The 14,416-nt window shown below is 47.3% G+C and overlaps 1 protein-coding gene across 2 annotated transcripts in view; it reads left to right on the forward strand.

The window, feature by feature from the left end:
* Slc12a8 (solute carrier family 12 member 8) overlaps positions 1–14,416 on the forward strand; it is a 153,598-nt gene that overhangs the window by 84,426 nt on the left and 54,756 nt on the right. For both annotated transcript variants that reach the window (XM_021209883.1, XM_021209885.1), the window contains exons 6-7: positions 6,465–6,552; positions 8,370–8,457. In XM_021209883.1, the coding sequence (XP_021065542.1) occupies positions 6,465–6,552; positions 8,370–8,457 (176 nt within the window). The remainder of the gene's footprint in view (positions 1–6,464; positions 6,553–8,369; positions 8,458–14,416) is intronic.

Below are 14,416 nucleotides of genomic sequence, written 5' to 3' on the forward strand. Positions count from 1 at the left end.
AGAAGAGAAGAGAAGAGAAGAGAGAAGAGAAGAGAAGAGAAGAGAAGAGAAGAGAAGAGAAGAGAAGAGAAGAGAAGAGAAGAGAAGAGAAGTAGAGGCTGGCCATGAGCATGTGGAGAGAGGGGGGTGGGCAAGGGAATGGGAAGGGAGGAACAAGAGAGATGCAAGAAGGCAAGAGAGGAACAAGACCATACAGGCTTTTTTTATAGACTTTTTTTTTCTTAGTCATATAAGTTGTAATAGCTTCATTGTTATGTAACCATGTCATAGAGACTAAAAAATGTCCAGATAAGGTAAATGTGCCTCATTTAGTATTCAGAATCACATTACTAGACCCTCCAGAGCTCCCAGGGAATAAACCACCAACCTAAGAGTATACATGGTGGGACTCATGGCTCTAGCTGCATATGTAGCAGAGGATGGCCTAGTCGGTCATTTCTTATTTTAGATGCACCTTTGCCTTGTACATGCCCGAGCATCTGCATGCAGTACCCGTGGAGGCCAGACGAGGGCGTCTAGGACTGGTGTTACTGAAGGCTGTGAGCCACCCATGTGGGCTCTGGGAACTGAACCCAGGTCCTCTGGAAGAGCCGCCAGTGCTCTTAACCTCTGAGCCATCTCTCCAGCTCACACTATGTTCTTGTCTGGTAAACATTTAGAAATATAATTTTCTGATGACAAGATAGAATATAAAGTTAGTTAAAATGTATTTCAGCTGCTATATTAGTATTTCCCTTCTCCCCTTAGCTTTTCCCTTATCTGCCTTAATGGCTAACCCAAAATGCATTCTTGAATTGTATTTCAAGTTTCCTCAGTAGTCTCGTTGAAGCTTGGGGTATTATTGCCATTGACTCTGAGTGAGACTGAGGGTTTTTGTTTTCTACATTACAGTGGTTTTTCTCTATTCCTCTTTTATTTTATTTATAAGCTTTATAACATGTATGGGGGGAAAACCTGTCCACGGAGTGCATGGGAGGTCAGGGGACAACTCCATGGAATCAATTCTCTTCTCCCACCTCTTTGGGGGTTTTGGAGATCAGACTCGGGTCGTCATGGTTGTGCAGCAAGCTCCCTCACCCACTGAGCCTTCTTGCCTCCCTCTTGAATGTCATGTAGCTATAGCCTGACTTTTGTGTCACTAAAGTATAGAATACCCACGTTGCACATTGCAGATATAGTATTCTTTCTGTGTCCAGTTTTAAAGGTTAAAAAAGGCCAGGGGACAGGTAGGTGCCTATGACTCTACGTGGGTCGCTTGCTGAAGAACGAATTAATGGCTGGAATTCTGCATTGCCTGTGTGCCAAACACGGTCCCTTTCACCTCCCATTGGTTAAGATCATGTCACATCTTAGCTCCCATATTTACACCTTAGCTCTTTTATTCACTTTCCCCTGCATTTTCAATAACCTCTTTCTTGCAGTGAATCAAGCATCCGACACACCCCTTAACGTCATTGTGTGTCCACTATCATCCATATTGCTTCCTCCGTTCCTACCCAGGGCCTCTGACCTTCCATTTCCACTGACCTTCCATTTCCATCTCTGCTCCCCTCTCTGTTGTCAACTCGTTCATTGCAGCCCGAGTCACCACCACCACCGCCTTTGTCCTTTGCGACCGATGTTTTTGTTTCGTGGTTGTGCATACTTTAAAGGCTTTCTCTGAAACAATATGGACAGCCGAAGTTTCAGAGCTCTTGCTAGCCTAACTTTACTTTCACTCAACTGGTAAGCTGGCTAAGCTTCTCCTTTAAAAACAATTGTCCCTACAAATTTCAAAATTAGCGTCTTTAGCCTTCAGTGTTTGAGGAGACCCGATGGTGGCCTGCCGTTTGTTCTCCTGTTGATGTCCGGTGCTTAATCCTTGGCAACACTTGGATTTCTCTTGGAATAACACAGTGATGTACTTGGGTGTGGACCCCACCACCCATTCTGTGTGATGGAACATAGTAGGAATAAAGAAAGACAAAAGTCTTCGTCAGTTTGGGGAAACTTCTGTTCCCTGGAACTTTCTTTGATCTTCTATTTTTCTGTTTCTGTTATCTCTGTTCCCTGGCTGTTACAGTTTTCTCTGTGATTTCCCAAACTTTCCTACCTTTTATATTTTTGCCCTACATGATTAGGAACACACTCAATTTTACTTTTCAGATCTATAGCATTTAAACTTATCATTCCATTTATTTGTCTGTTTGTTTATTGTGTGTCCCACTACGTGGGTCTTGGGATTCACACTTGGCGGCAAATGCCTTTACTCACAGAACCATCTCACCAGCCCAGTTCTATGGCATTTTTGACTTTAATGACCACATTTTTATCCTAATTATTCTTTTCTGTTGGAATTTTTTTCTCACCATTTTATTCTGCTAGAAGAGTATTCATTCCTCTTGGATGTAGCAGGAGCAACTAATTAGTGATTTATTTTCCAAGGTTCTCTCAGCCATGGTCTGGTGTTTCTTCCACCGGGTTGCTCCACACTTATTCATGAGGGTTTTTGTTGTTGTTGTTGTTTATTGGTTGTGGTTCTCGACACTGATCTGGTGAGTTCTGCTCGTTGTGTGGGTTCTAGGCTCCAGGTCCTCCGGTACTGTTTTCCTGCTGGATGGGAGGGTAAGTGGTGTCACATCCACGTGCTCACCTGATCTGTAGGCAGGGCTTCAAGCCTCTGAGGTGAAGCATCCATCCCCAAAGCTTGGCTGCCTCAGGCCACGCACTGAGGAGACTCCTTAGGAGCGTCCTAAGGCTGTCCTTTCTGGTCCTCTTGTTTTCTGTAATCTCTGTGCCCCAAACAGGAGATCTTTTAGTCTTGGAGTAGATGCATTCTCTCTGCATATAGACATGTAGTGACCCTACCACCACCCTTTTAATCATTCCTTTAAGGAAAAAAGGAATGAGTCAAAAGAAAATATGCCTGCCAGGCTGTTTTCAACCTTATTTCCCCCATATTGGAAAATTGTTTTGAATTTACATATAGCTCTAAAGTTGACAGCGTTGGCCTAGAATCACGGCCTCGGTTGGAACATTGGTCCAGCATACAGTGAGTGCAGTGGTATAAGCCCGTGATCACCACACTTGGAAGGTACCTTCAGGAGACCAGTAGCTCGAGGTCACCCTTTGTTACATAGAGTTCAAGGTAAGCTCTGTCTGAAACAAACAAGTAAAGGATTAAAAAAAAAAAAGTGTGATCACTGCAACATGCTGTGGAAATATACACACCAAAAACTGAAGAAAAAAATCTGTTCTTCTGGCCTGCAGAAATAATATAACATTTGTTGCCTTCCCTAGCTCCTCTCGAGTATGTAGTCACATGTGTTAGTGTGTAGGGGGGTCATGTATGTGAAGGCCAGAGGTCAGCCTTTTGTGTCTTCTCCTCTGTCGTTCACCATCCTGTTTTCTGAGACAAGGTTTCCTTGAACCTGGAGCTTGCCAATTCAGCTAGACTGGCTAGGCATGAACCGAACCCCAAGGCTCCTTCTGTCTTGATCTCCCCAGGGCTGGGATTACAGGTGATGGCTACCATTCCCCGTTTGTCTGGGTGCTGGGTGCTCAAACTCGGGTCCTACTCTTTGTGTAGCAAGTACTTCATGGACTGAGGTCCTTCCCCACCCTCTTTCTGTGTCTCTCTCCCTCTCCTTCTCCCCCTCCTTTTCCCTCTCCTTTCCCCTTCCCACCTCAGCTAGCAATGGCAATATGCCATAGGTTCTGTTTCTGCTAAGTCTCTTTAAACAATGGCTTCAGCTACCTTTCTGTGTCACAGCACAGCCCACACTGTCTCTGAGGCCTGGTACTAACTAACAGGTACACCATCCTCTTACTGACAGGCACACCACCATCTTCTTACTGACAGACATACCACCATCCTTTTACTGACAGACACACCACCATCCTCTTACTGACAGGTGAATATATACCATCATCCACTACTTTCAGACATGAAATAGTTTGTAATTTTTGCTGTTCCATACAAGTACTTATAAACATCATTGGTTACGTCTTTATTCATACCTGTTCTAGTTTGCTTTTCTGTTGCTGTGATAAAACATTTTGACCAAAAGAAAATCAGAGTAGGAGCGGGTTGGTTCATTTGGTGTCTTAGTTAGGTTTTTCCATTGCTGTGATGAAACACCATGACCAAAAAGCAAGCTGAGGAGGAAAGGGTTTATTCAGCTTACACTCCCACATCACTGTTCATCATCACCACAGGAAGTCAGGACAGGAACTCAAACAGGACCGGAACCTGAGGCAGGAGTTGATGCAGAGGCCATGAATGAGTGCTACTTACTGGCTTGCTCCCTATGGCTTGCTCAATAGAGTGCCCCCCCCCACACACACAATGGGATGGACCCTCCCTCATTAATCACTAACTAGGAAAATGCCCTATGAGCTTGCCTACAACTTGATCTTATGGAGGCATTTTCTTACTTGAGGCTCCCTCCTCTTGGATCACTATAGCTCATGTCAAGTTGACATAAAACTATCCCGTACATTTGACTTCTACTTCCTAGTAACTGCCCATCACTGAAGGAATTCAAGGCAGGAACCTGGAGGGAGAAACTAAATCAGAGACCATGGAGGAAGGCTGCTTACTGGCTTGCTTGTTAGCTCTGTCATAGGCCAGACCCACTGGTATAGGGATGTTGCCGCCCACAGTGGGCTGGGCCCTTTCACAATCAGTCACCAATCAAGGTAATTCCTCACAGATGTGTCCTCAGGCCAATGTGATTGAGACAATTCTTCAGTTGAGGTTCTCTTTGACCAGGTGACTTCAGGTTGTGCCACGTTGGCTGTATAGACTGCCCAGCTCAGTAACCTTGGCAGAATCACTGGGACAAAAATGTATGCAGACCCAAGTCTTGGCTGGACATTCAGGGTTCTTTTGAAATAGAACCCTGTGACTTTCTGGCCTCAGACTTCCCCTTGACTCGGCTTCCCCTGGGTAGAGCCTGGCTCTGCAGTTTACCAAATGTGAGCCTTTAGGCTACTTCAACCAACTTCTTTAAGAACTTTTCTATAAAACGAGAAAGTCATTCCACTTTTCTGATGTGGTTGTTTTAAGGGTTAAACAAAAATAAAATTCGCATGAAGCTCTTACCCAGCCCTGTAGGCTAAATGTAAGTCAATAGTAGTGGCATCAAACCCATGTCATCCCTGAGTCCAGTAAAATCTCCTTCAGGGACACTTCTGTCTTAGTTACTGCTGTGAACAGACACCATGACCAAGGAAGGCAACTCTCATAAAGAAAAACATTTCATTGGGGCTGCTTTACAGTTCAGAGGTTCAGTCCATTATCATCATGGCAGAAAGCATGGCAGGATGTGGTAGACATGGTGCTGGAGGAGATGAGAGTTCTACATCTTGATCCACAGGCAGCAGAAAGAGAACTGTGAGCCACTGAGCCTGGGCTTGAACTTCTGAGACCTCAAAGCCCACCCTCACAGTGACTGACACACTTCCTTCAACAAGGCCATACCTACTTTAACATGCCTTTTAATAGTGGCACTCCCTACCGGCCTCTGGGGGGGGGGGATGGAGGCCTGTGGGGGTCATTTTTACTCAAACCACCATGATGCTCCATGTGAAACCATGTGTCCCTGCTGTGTCAGAGTTTCATGGTCACGTTCTCCATCACACTGAGTGATTGATTGAGAACACTTATGGGCTAGGCCCTTACTCTACTTCAGAACACTTTGTTCCGTTGAGTCTGCCTAGAGAGAAAGCATTTCCCTCCTCCTCAGCTCTCCATCAGTCCCTCACCGTGATGGATGAATTAATTTTCCGTTATCTTTTGGGAGGGTGGGGGATGGGTAGTTTCTTGAGGCAGGCTTCCTTTCCCTGGGCCTCTCTGGCTGTCCTGGAACTTGCCGTGTAGACTAGGCTGGCTTCAGACTCAGAGAGATCCAAGTGCCTTTGCCTTTCAAATGCTTCCACGGGGTTCTTGGGACTTGAGGTAATATGGTAAAGAAGATTTGGCAGAGGGTTCACCTCAGATTTTTGTCATTGGGAGCTCTGAATATGACACCTGGCCCTGGATGATACCTAACCCCGGAAGTGCTTGAACCCTCTGTGGAATAGTTGGCCACTGAAGAACTCTGCAGGCCTTTGATTCCCGCTGAGCCACTTGGGCACTGTCCCAGCTAAGCAAGTAGGCGTGGCTCAGCATGGTCCCATCAGGACCTTTGTGTGGCTCTGAGCACACCTCCCTCATCCTTAACACTTTCATGGAGTGATAAGATGCTTTTGTAGCCCGGAGGGGTTTCCTCCTCAGCGCACAATCCACAAAGGTCCCTTTCAACGTCCCTGTAGATGCCTCCCCAGTTGCCTAGGGAGATGGACAGGCAGCCAGCCTGCACTCCTGCAAATGACAGCTTCCAGGGAAGGGCCAGGAGGAGAGGAAGGGACCACCCTAGGGAGAGCTCTTTGATTGACAGAGTACCCTGCCTCACTTCATCTCTTGTCTGGGTGTCTTTCAGGAGTCATGGCCGGCTTCAACATGGGAGGAGACCTAAGGGACCCTGCTGACAGTGTCCCCTTAGGCTCCCTAGCAGCTGTTGGAGTCTCGTAAGTTCCCCTCTTAGTGATTGGTGAATGGAGAATGGGAGAGAAAACCCAGGCAGAAGAGGGGACTGCCCCTTTTGTTCTGAGAGTGCCCTGGCTGTGACCAACCTATTTCGTATTCCAATCCTCCTTTTTACACTCGGTGGGCTAGAAAATTCACGTCTGGTGGGTTCAGATGCTGCCCTTTCACAGTCCTGCCTGAGAATGCTGCGGGAGGAGGGGGATCATGAATGCAAAATAATCCTTCCTTACCCCACCCCCAACTGCCCTGCCTCTTCTCCACCTTCTTTTGAACTTGGGGATTTTTTTTTCAGGTCATGGTGGGAACATGGAGCTGAAGCATGTTGTAATCATAGATTAGCATCTGCGTTCCATTCGTCAGCCTTCTGAACTTCTATGAAAGGAGAGAAAGAGAGAGAGAGAGAGAGAGAGAGAGAGAGAATGAATGTGGGGTGTCTACATGTCATATGTGCACCTTATGAATGGAGGGAGATGCTACATGTTAGGCAAGTAGCAGAAGCTCAGACATGGGGCTCCCCTTCCCTCAGCTGCTGGTTTCTGGGGTTTTAGTTCCCATTATACTGCTGTCATCTGACTAACAAGGCCTGGAGTCTGTTTTTTTACCTTCTAGAGTCTTCTGTTATTTCCCCTGTGCAGTGGGGAGGGCACCTCTCTGCCTTCACTGAATAGGTGCGGAAATTCAATAAGGTCATAGGCAGAAAGAACCCTGTAGCGAGAAGCTGGCAGTGCCTGTGCTATTTTAACGACAGTCCTTGAAAATGTTAAAATATCAACCCGTGAACGCTTACTACCACGAGTCCCTTGCTGCCAGCCAGGCACAGGGTGCCAGGCCATGTGTATAAAAGAGGCAGCAACATTGTGAAGAGCATAAAGAGATCCGGAAGAGCTGAGCGTGAGGGAGGAGAGAGGACGTTCCACACTAGCGCTTGTCCTGCTGTACACAGAGCCGGAAGTCAGAGGAGACTTGTGTGTCATGGCCCAGACAGGAATGGGCAGACCTCGGGGGCATGTGACTTAGTCACCCACACAGAACAGCTTGATGGCAGAGCCACGCTACAACTCCACCTGTTAATTCTCCCCTCTGTGTCTTCTTTTGCTTTCTGTTGCTGGACCTTGGGGAGGACACAGTTTATCTCGGTTTACCGTTCATCATGGCAGAAAGTCAGACTGGAGGCGGGAGCTAAAGCAGAGATGACAGATGAAGGAATGCTGCTTACTGGCTTGCTCAGCTTGCTTTCTTACAGAACCCAGGACCATCTGCCTAGGGATGGTACCACCCACAGTGGGCAGTACCCTCCGCTATCAATCCTTAATCAAGAAAATGCCGGCTACACTCACCTATGGGTCACAGGCCAATCTTGCAGAGACATTTTCTCAGTTGAGGTTCCTTCTTCTCAGGTGACACTAGCTTGTTCCAAGTTAACAAAAGTACTTAAGTACACTGTTGCCTGTGGTCTAGAGACCAGAGAGGTCCAACACATGACTGGGTAATTCTTCTACTGGAGGAAGATGGATGGACTGCGGGACAGCAGGTCAACCCTGGCCAAGTCCTGGAAGCTGGGCTTCCCATTTCCCCATTTCAGTATCCTTCCTTAATATAAGATTAAAACCACTGCTACCTTGATTTCTTTTGGCCAAGAAATACTCTATAGAGGAGAAAGAGTACAAGATGCACCTTCCAAGGCTTCTCCATGACTCCATGGCTAGCCTTATTTCATGACACAGGTTCCCATAGAATACTGAGGTTTGGTGGGATTAGGATTGGGCAGTGTGGCAACTTTTTCTCTTGGGTTTTGCAGGTGGTTTCTCTACATCATCTTCACCTTCCTGCTTGGTGCCATCTGTACCCGAGAGGCCCTCCGCTCTGACTTCCTGATAGCTGAAAAGGTGGGTGCATCCTATGCTGCCCAAAGGGCTTACTTGTTCCATGAACACCCAACACCCAGTGGCCTCCTCTTGTAGCTCTGTCTGGGAATCTGTATTGCTTTCAGCCCAGGACTAAATTGGGGGTACCGGGTACAGACATGTGGAGAATGTGCAACATCTCTCTGTGGATCCTCATAATGGTGTTCGGATTCCAGCATCCAAAGAGGGACATGAATTCAGGAGACTAAATCACAGGGACATCTTTCCATGTCAAAAATCAAGACAAATGACAGGGTAGGTAGTCAGATGTTAAAATGCTTGCTGTGTAAGCACGAAGCCACCGGTGGACCCCACAAGATTCATGTAAGATGCTGGGAATGGATCTCTGGGGCTTTCTGGTCAACCAGCCTACTTAGTGAGCCCAGGTCTCAGTGAGAGACACTGTCTCAAAAAACAAGGAAGAGGGCCAGCAAGGCAGCTCAACGGGCTAAGGTTCTTTCTGCCAAGCCTGAGGACCTAAGTTACATCTCCCAGCCCACAAGCTGGAAAGAGGAAATGGGAATGTGATCTCTCAGCACACAGGTTCCCCCTGGGCAGGCCTGGGATGGAGAAAGACAGGAAGAAGGCTTTCCTGAGAATCTCAGCAACTCTTGGTTGGTTTGGCTACAACATCTTTGTTTCTAGACTACAAACCAGATCAGATTAATGAATTCCTTGAGTTCCACTGCTTCTTTACAGGATAGAGGTCATGTGACACCAAGGACACTTATTTGGCTCTTAACCTCGAAAGAATTAGATTTTTCTGGAAAAAAAAAATCCCCTAAAACTCCTATGGTGCCTCAAGTTCACAGAAGAAAAGCAGACTCTGAAACTCCCATAATTTCCAGAAAATAGTGACCAATTAGGTCAGCATTGTGAATTCCTGCACTGTTCTCTGGGGTGGAGCTGAGCACAGGAGGCTAGCGATGGGAAAATCCTGACAGAGGCACCGGAACTACTCTCTAAAGATGCCCTTGAGGCTGTCTCCACATCCACCCAGGTCCCTCCAGTGAGCAGACGCCAGTACAGGTGGTACTTGTTTCCAGAGGTCATGACTGTAGACCAAAGGCAGGATGGGAAGGTCCCCAAATCTTGGACTCTGGGTTGCAAGGTTTGCTTTCAAGGAAGTTTTCCCCTCTCTCCTCTCTTTCCCTCTCCCTCTCCATCCCCCCCAGCACCCCCCCCATAAATGAGTGTGTGCGTACTTGTATACATATACACATACACACACACACACACACACACACACACTCTGTCTGTCTGTCTGTCTGTCTGTCTGTCTCTCTCTCTCTCTCTGTCTCTCTCTCTCTCTCACACACACATATATACACACACATACATAGACATACACAGGCACACACATCCTCACACCCACTTTCATACATACACATACAAATACACAGACACAGATACATATTCATATACACACATACATGCACGAACATGAACACACACACACACACACACACACACACACACACACACACACACACACAGTTCCATCTGAACTCTGACCTCCACAGGCCCCTTCTCAGTGGAGTAGCAAGTATGGCTACATATGAGAAAATAAAAACCTCAGGAAGCCACTGAATGGAAAAGGAGCGCTTCCCTGGGGACACCTGCTTGTCCGCAGCTGAGTGTGTGTGTGTGTGTGTATGTGTGTGTGTGTGTGTGTGTGTGTGTAGCTCTGCCTGCCTCTGAGACTGCTTCCTCTCTTGCAGCTCCCTCCCCAGTGCTTTCTTCACTAGACTCTGGTCTGGGTAGAGGGAGGCAAATTCCCCACTGGGTGTGGCTCATCTTCCATCCTCTGCTCTGGAGGGAAAGCTCAGGATGCACAAGGGGGAGGCCTTGTCACCAAGGAAACTGACCCCAGCATCGGTCAGAACCATCTCAGGAGTGCCTGCTGCAGCCTCCACAGCCTCTATGGGTGGAAGGTCCTCAGTCAGCAATAAACCTGCCCACAGGGAGGACCTTCTTGGGAGCACCACTGGGTCCAGAACAGTGAGACAGGTAGGAAGGCCAGTTGGCAGCACCCACTAAGCCAGGCTTGTCTCTGATGCACATGCTAGGGTGAGAAATGGAGCGTAGACTTTAGAGGGCACACAGAGACCTTTTCCTGGAACAGGCAGTGAAGGCCCACCGAGGAACGCAAGAAGACTGTTCTCAGCAGATGCAGGGTGCCCGGGATGGACCAGCGGGGAAACTCCAGGAGCAGAGGAGTGTTCTGTTATTCTCTTCCCCTAAAGGATCACCCATGACCCTTTCCCAGGCTCCTCTCTCCCCCAGTGTCTCCCTCTGGGTCTGAAGCGGCTGCAGTGATAGGCACTATATGCAGACAGTTGCACCATGTGTGAGCTTGCCACCAGAACCCAGAGATGTCAGCTTCTTGAGGTATCTTTATGGACAGCCCATCACTCTCGTGGAGTTTTATTAAGCCACTTGGCTCAGGTCTGGGTTCTGAGCCGGGCTGCATCTGTCCGTGTTCCCCACCATCACCGTCAGCCACAGAGAGCAACTGGCTTCGAGCGCGTTCTCTGTGCTGCTCCTTCGCATGGCCCTGCCAGTGCCTGCCAGTGACAGTTCTCTTGGATGGCTCCTTTCCCATGTGTGCCCGTGGATGGCTCCCGGGTTTCTCAGTCCTTTCCCATGTGTGCCCGGGCAGCTGATCCGCTTCTGTCTGGGTTCCCTGAAGCTTCCTCTGATCTATATCTAATTCTCCCTCTTTCCAACCCGCTTCTTCCACAACGGGAAAACTTTTCCCTCACTCCTCTTTCAAACCCATTACTCCATGTGGTGGTTGTGAAATCACAGAGTGACCCACGGCAGGTGGTTATTAAAATTCAACCCTTTCACATCCTTATGGGAGGAGGCATTTATTTTAGAGACACTTTGTTTTAGACATTTATTTTAGACATTTATTTTAGAGACACCTTTTATTCCTCCATGTTTAATTCAGTAAGAAAGTTGTCAATCCCACTATTCCCTGTGGAAGAGAATACTAAAGAACAGTATTAGCAGGAAAGAAAAAAAAAATCTTTCAAAGTAAACTGCACACACTCCAGGAAGTGGGTGTTTATAACAGGCCAAGAGCACCAAGAATCCTAAGAAATTCCAGTTCACAGGATAAGAGCAAATGAATTAGCGAGAAGACCCCCAAGAGTCCCTGTTACCGGTAGAAATCCAACCGGAGCCAGCCCGGATCCTTGAGGCTGCTCGTGGCTCCAAGGGGAGGGGACTGTGAAAGCCCAAGACACTGCTACATTCCATTGCATGCCATCCCTGGGATGGGCAAAGCTCATGGCTGGTGAGTGGCTGTGGGCATCCGCTCAGTGCCCACCACAGCACCTGCAATCGGCTGAGCCATCCTCTGCTCAGGCCCTAAGCAGCACTGCCCCTCAGAGATGAAGCACACTTTACTCCTTTGTGTGCCCCAGCTGCCAAGTGAAGGCAGAATTTGGCTGGGGGCAGAGGTCAATCTGCAGAGTCATGGGAATATTGGCAAATATATTTCTGGAAATGTGAGGTGGGAGGAAGCTGGGGTATGTGTGCAGATGTTGTCTTCTTAGTGTATCTGAACTTGTAGGGGCGCCAGGATGTCCCCCACAGTAACATCCAGGGTCACAGGAACTAGATGATGTCAAATGAGTCCCTTCCATGTGATGCCAGCCTTCCAAGAGAAGGGAGCATCTACTGAGGTAGGGGAGTCCCTCTGTGGCTGGACACAGTACGCAGCTTGAGTAGGACCAAGAGCAGAGAGCCATGTATAATATGTGTAATTAATTACTTCCATGAGTAAAATAGCTAGGGTTGTTTACATCCATATAACATTTTAGAAAGATAGCCTTTTGTGATGGTATGGATGTTGTCTTTAATTTTTTTTTTAAGAATCATTAACACACAGTTGTGCAAAATAAATTCTCATTTCCAGGTTAAGTTCCAACTTAAATACCAATATGTTTCCTTTAAAACATTAATGTGAAAATGACCTGATCCCGTGGGAGCTGGGAACGAAGGTGCATGGTCTACTCCTGCATCTGTCTATGTTGCCTGCCAAGCCTGTATCATTCTGGGACAGACAGTAACCTTAGTAAATGCCGCCTAAATGCATGGGTGGGAGAGCTATAAAGGAAGAGCTAGGATTCAGCTGGGAAAGAGGAAATGGACAACATTTCGGTTAAGTTACAAAAATAGACTGAATAATAGTTTTATATAAAGAGTAGTAAGTGAGCAGACCATTCTAAACACAGTTCCTCCACCAAACGTAAACTAGCTATTATGCTTGGGCATTCCTGGCTCTGCCCCCAGCCCACGGGTTCTGGAGGAGTCCCAGGGTGTATCTGTGGAAGGAAGCCCAAGATGAAGTCACTGGTGTCATGGAGACGATGGAGCCAGACACTGCTCAAATTCTTGGGGTTCAGCCAGCACTGGGGGGATGTAGACTAGAGTGTCTCATTCCCATGGGAGATCATGCTTTAAGTGAAAAGAAAAAGTTACAGGGGGGGGGGAGAGAGACAGAGAGACAGAGAGGAAGGTGTGTGTGTGTGTGTGTGTGTGTGTGTGTGTGTGTGCGCACGCGCATGCACGAACACATGCTCGCACGCATGCATTCTACACATTCAACCCCTAGTTTAAAAAAAAAAAATCAGAAGAAAATTGCACTCTGTAGCTGGGTGTGGTAGAGCACGCCTTCAGTCTCAGCACTAGGGAGGCAGAGGCAGGCAGATCTCTTTTGAGTTTGAGACCAGCCTGGTCTACAGAGTGGATCCAGGATAGCCAGAGCTATAATAATAGATCCTGTCTCAATCCTTCACCCTAAATCTCATTTTTCTAAACCTTGCTTTTCTCTATTAATCCCTAACAAATTCAACCATTTGCTTTAGATATTATGCGTAGCAATCTAGAGGTGAGAGGATGTAGGTAAATCTTATCTAGATAGTAGGCCATTTTATACCAGGCTCCTGAGCATCCAGATCCACATACCTGTGGTGATCCAGAACCCGTCCCCTGCAGACACTAAATGATGCTTTCCTAACCTCCTAGGCTTCACACTGACTGCCCATTTGAATCATCTGGAAGACTTTTTTAAAGATCAGAGCCAGTGTTCCACGGAGAACTTATTGAGGTGGGATCTCTGGGGTGATTCTTAAGGCTGAGAAGAGAGTCGCTGAATTAAATTTTCAAACTGCTTTTGATAAAATTTCATCTTTTTTTTTTTTTTTAAGTTGCCAGCATAAGATGTAGAGAAGACACACACACAAAGATTACAGACGGCTCCTCTCAGAATGCATGGAGAAACAACCCCAGAGGTGGTTCCCCTAACAGTTGTGTAGAACACCCAGGGCTCAGATCATGTGAAGTGGCCAGGCTTCACTAATGCATCTGGCTGGCCAGCCTCCGCTGTAGATGGTGGCTGAGACTTGATTCCACTGGACTCCAGGGAGTGCAGGGTGCAATGGTGAGATAAGTCATGAGCCTGATTAGCAATCCTGCAGGGGAGAGAATAACCCAGAGTGACGGGAAACATTGATAACAATGATTCCTAATAATAAAGTAGGAAGGGAAGAGCAGGACACGCCCAAGAATCCCATGACAGTGAAGCAAGAGGCAGATGAGATCCACCTGGAATGAGATAATGCCCATAGGAAAAGCAGTCCACGTAGACTGAAGGGCAAGAAGGCGCTGTAGTGGACCACCTCTCCTCTGTCCAGCCTTTGACCACCTCACCTATCTTGTGGGTTGTGAGACACTCCCTCCCCCATTTAACATCCAAAAGCTCAAAGGATCAGACCATTTCTTGATGCCTCTTTGTAGCCCAAATAGGGCTCATGGCTAAGGTTAGATCAATGAACACTTCAAGTGGAATGAATGAATGAATGAATGAATGAATGACAATGATGTAGTACAGCTCATAGGCAGGGTACAAGGTACTGAACTCACAGAC

Source organism: Mus pahari, chromosome 12 (genome assembly GCF_900095145.1).
Source record: "Mus pahari chromosome 12, PAHARI_EIJ_v1.1, whole genome shotgun sequence".
NCBI classification, from domain to species: domain Eukaryota; kingdom Metazoa; phylum Chordata; class Mammalia; order Rodentia; family Muridae; genus Mus; species Mus pahari.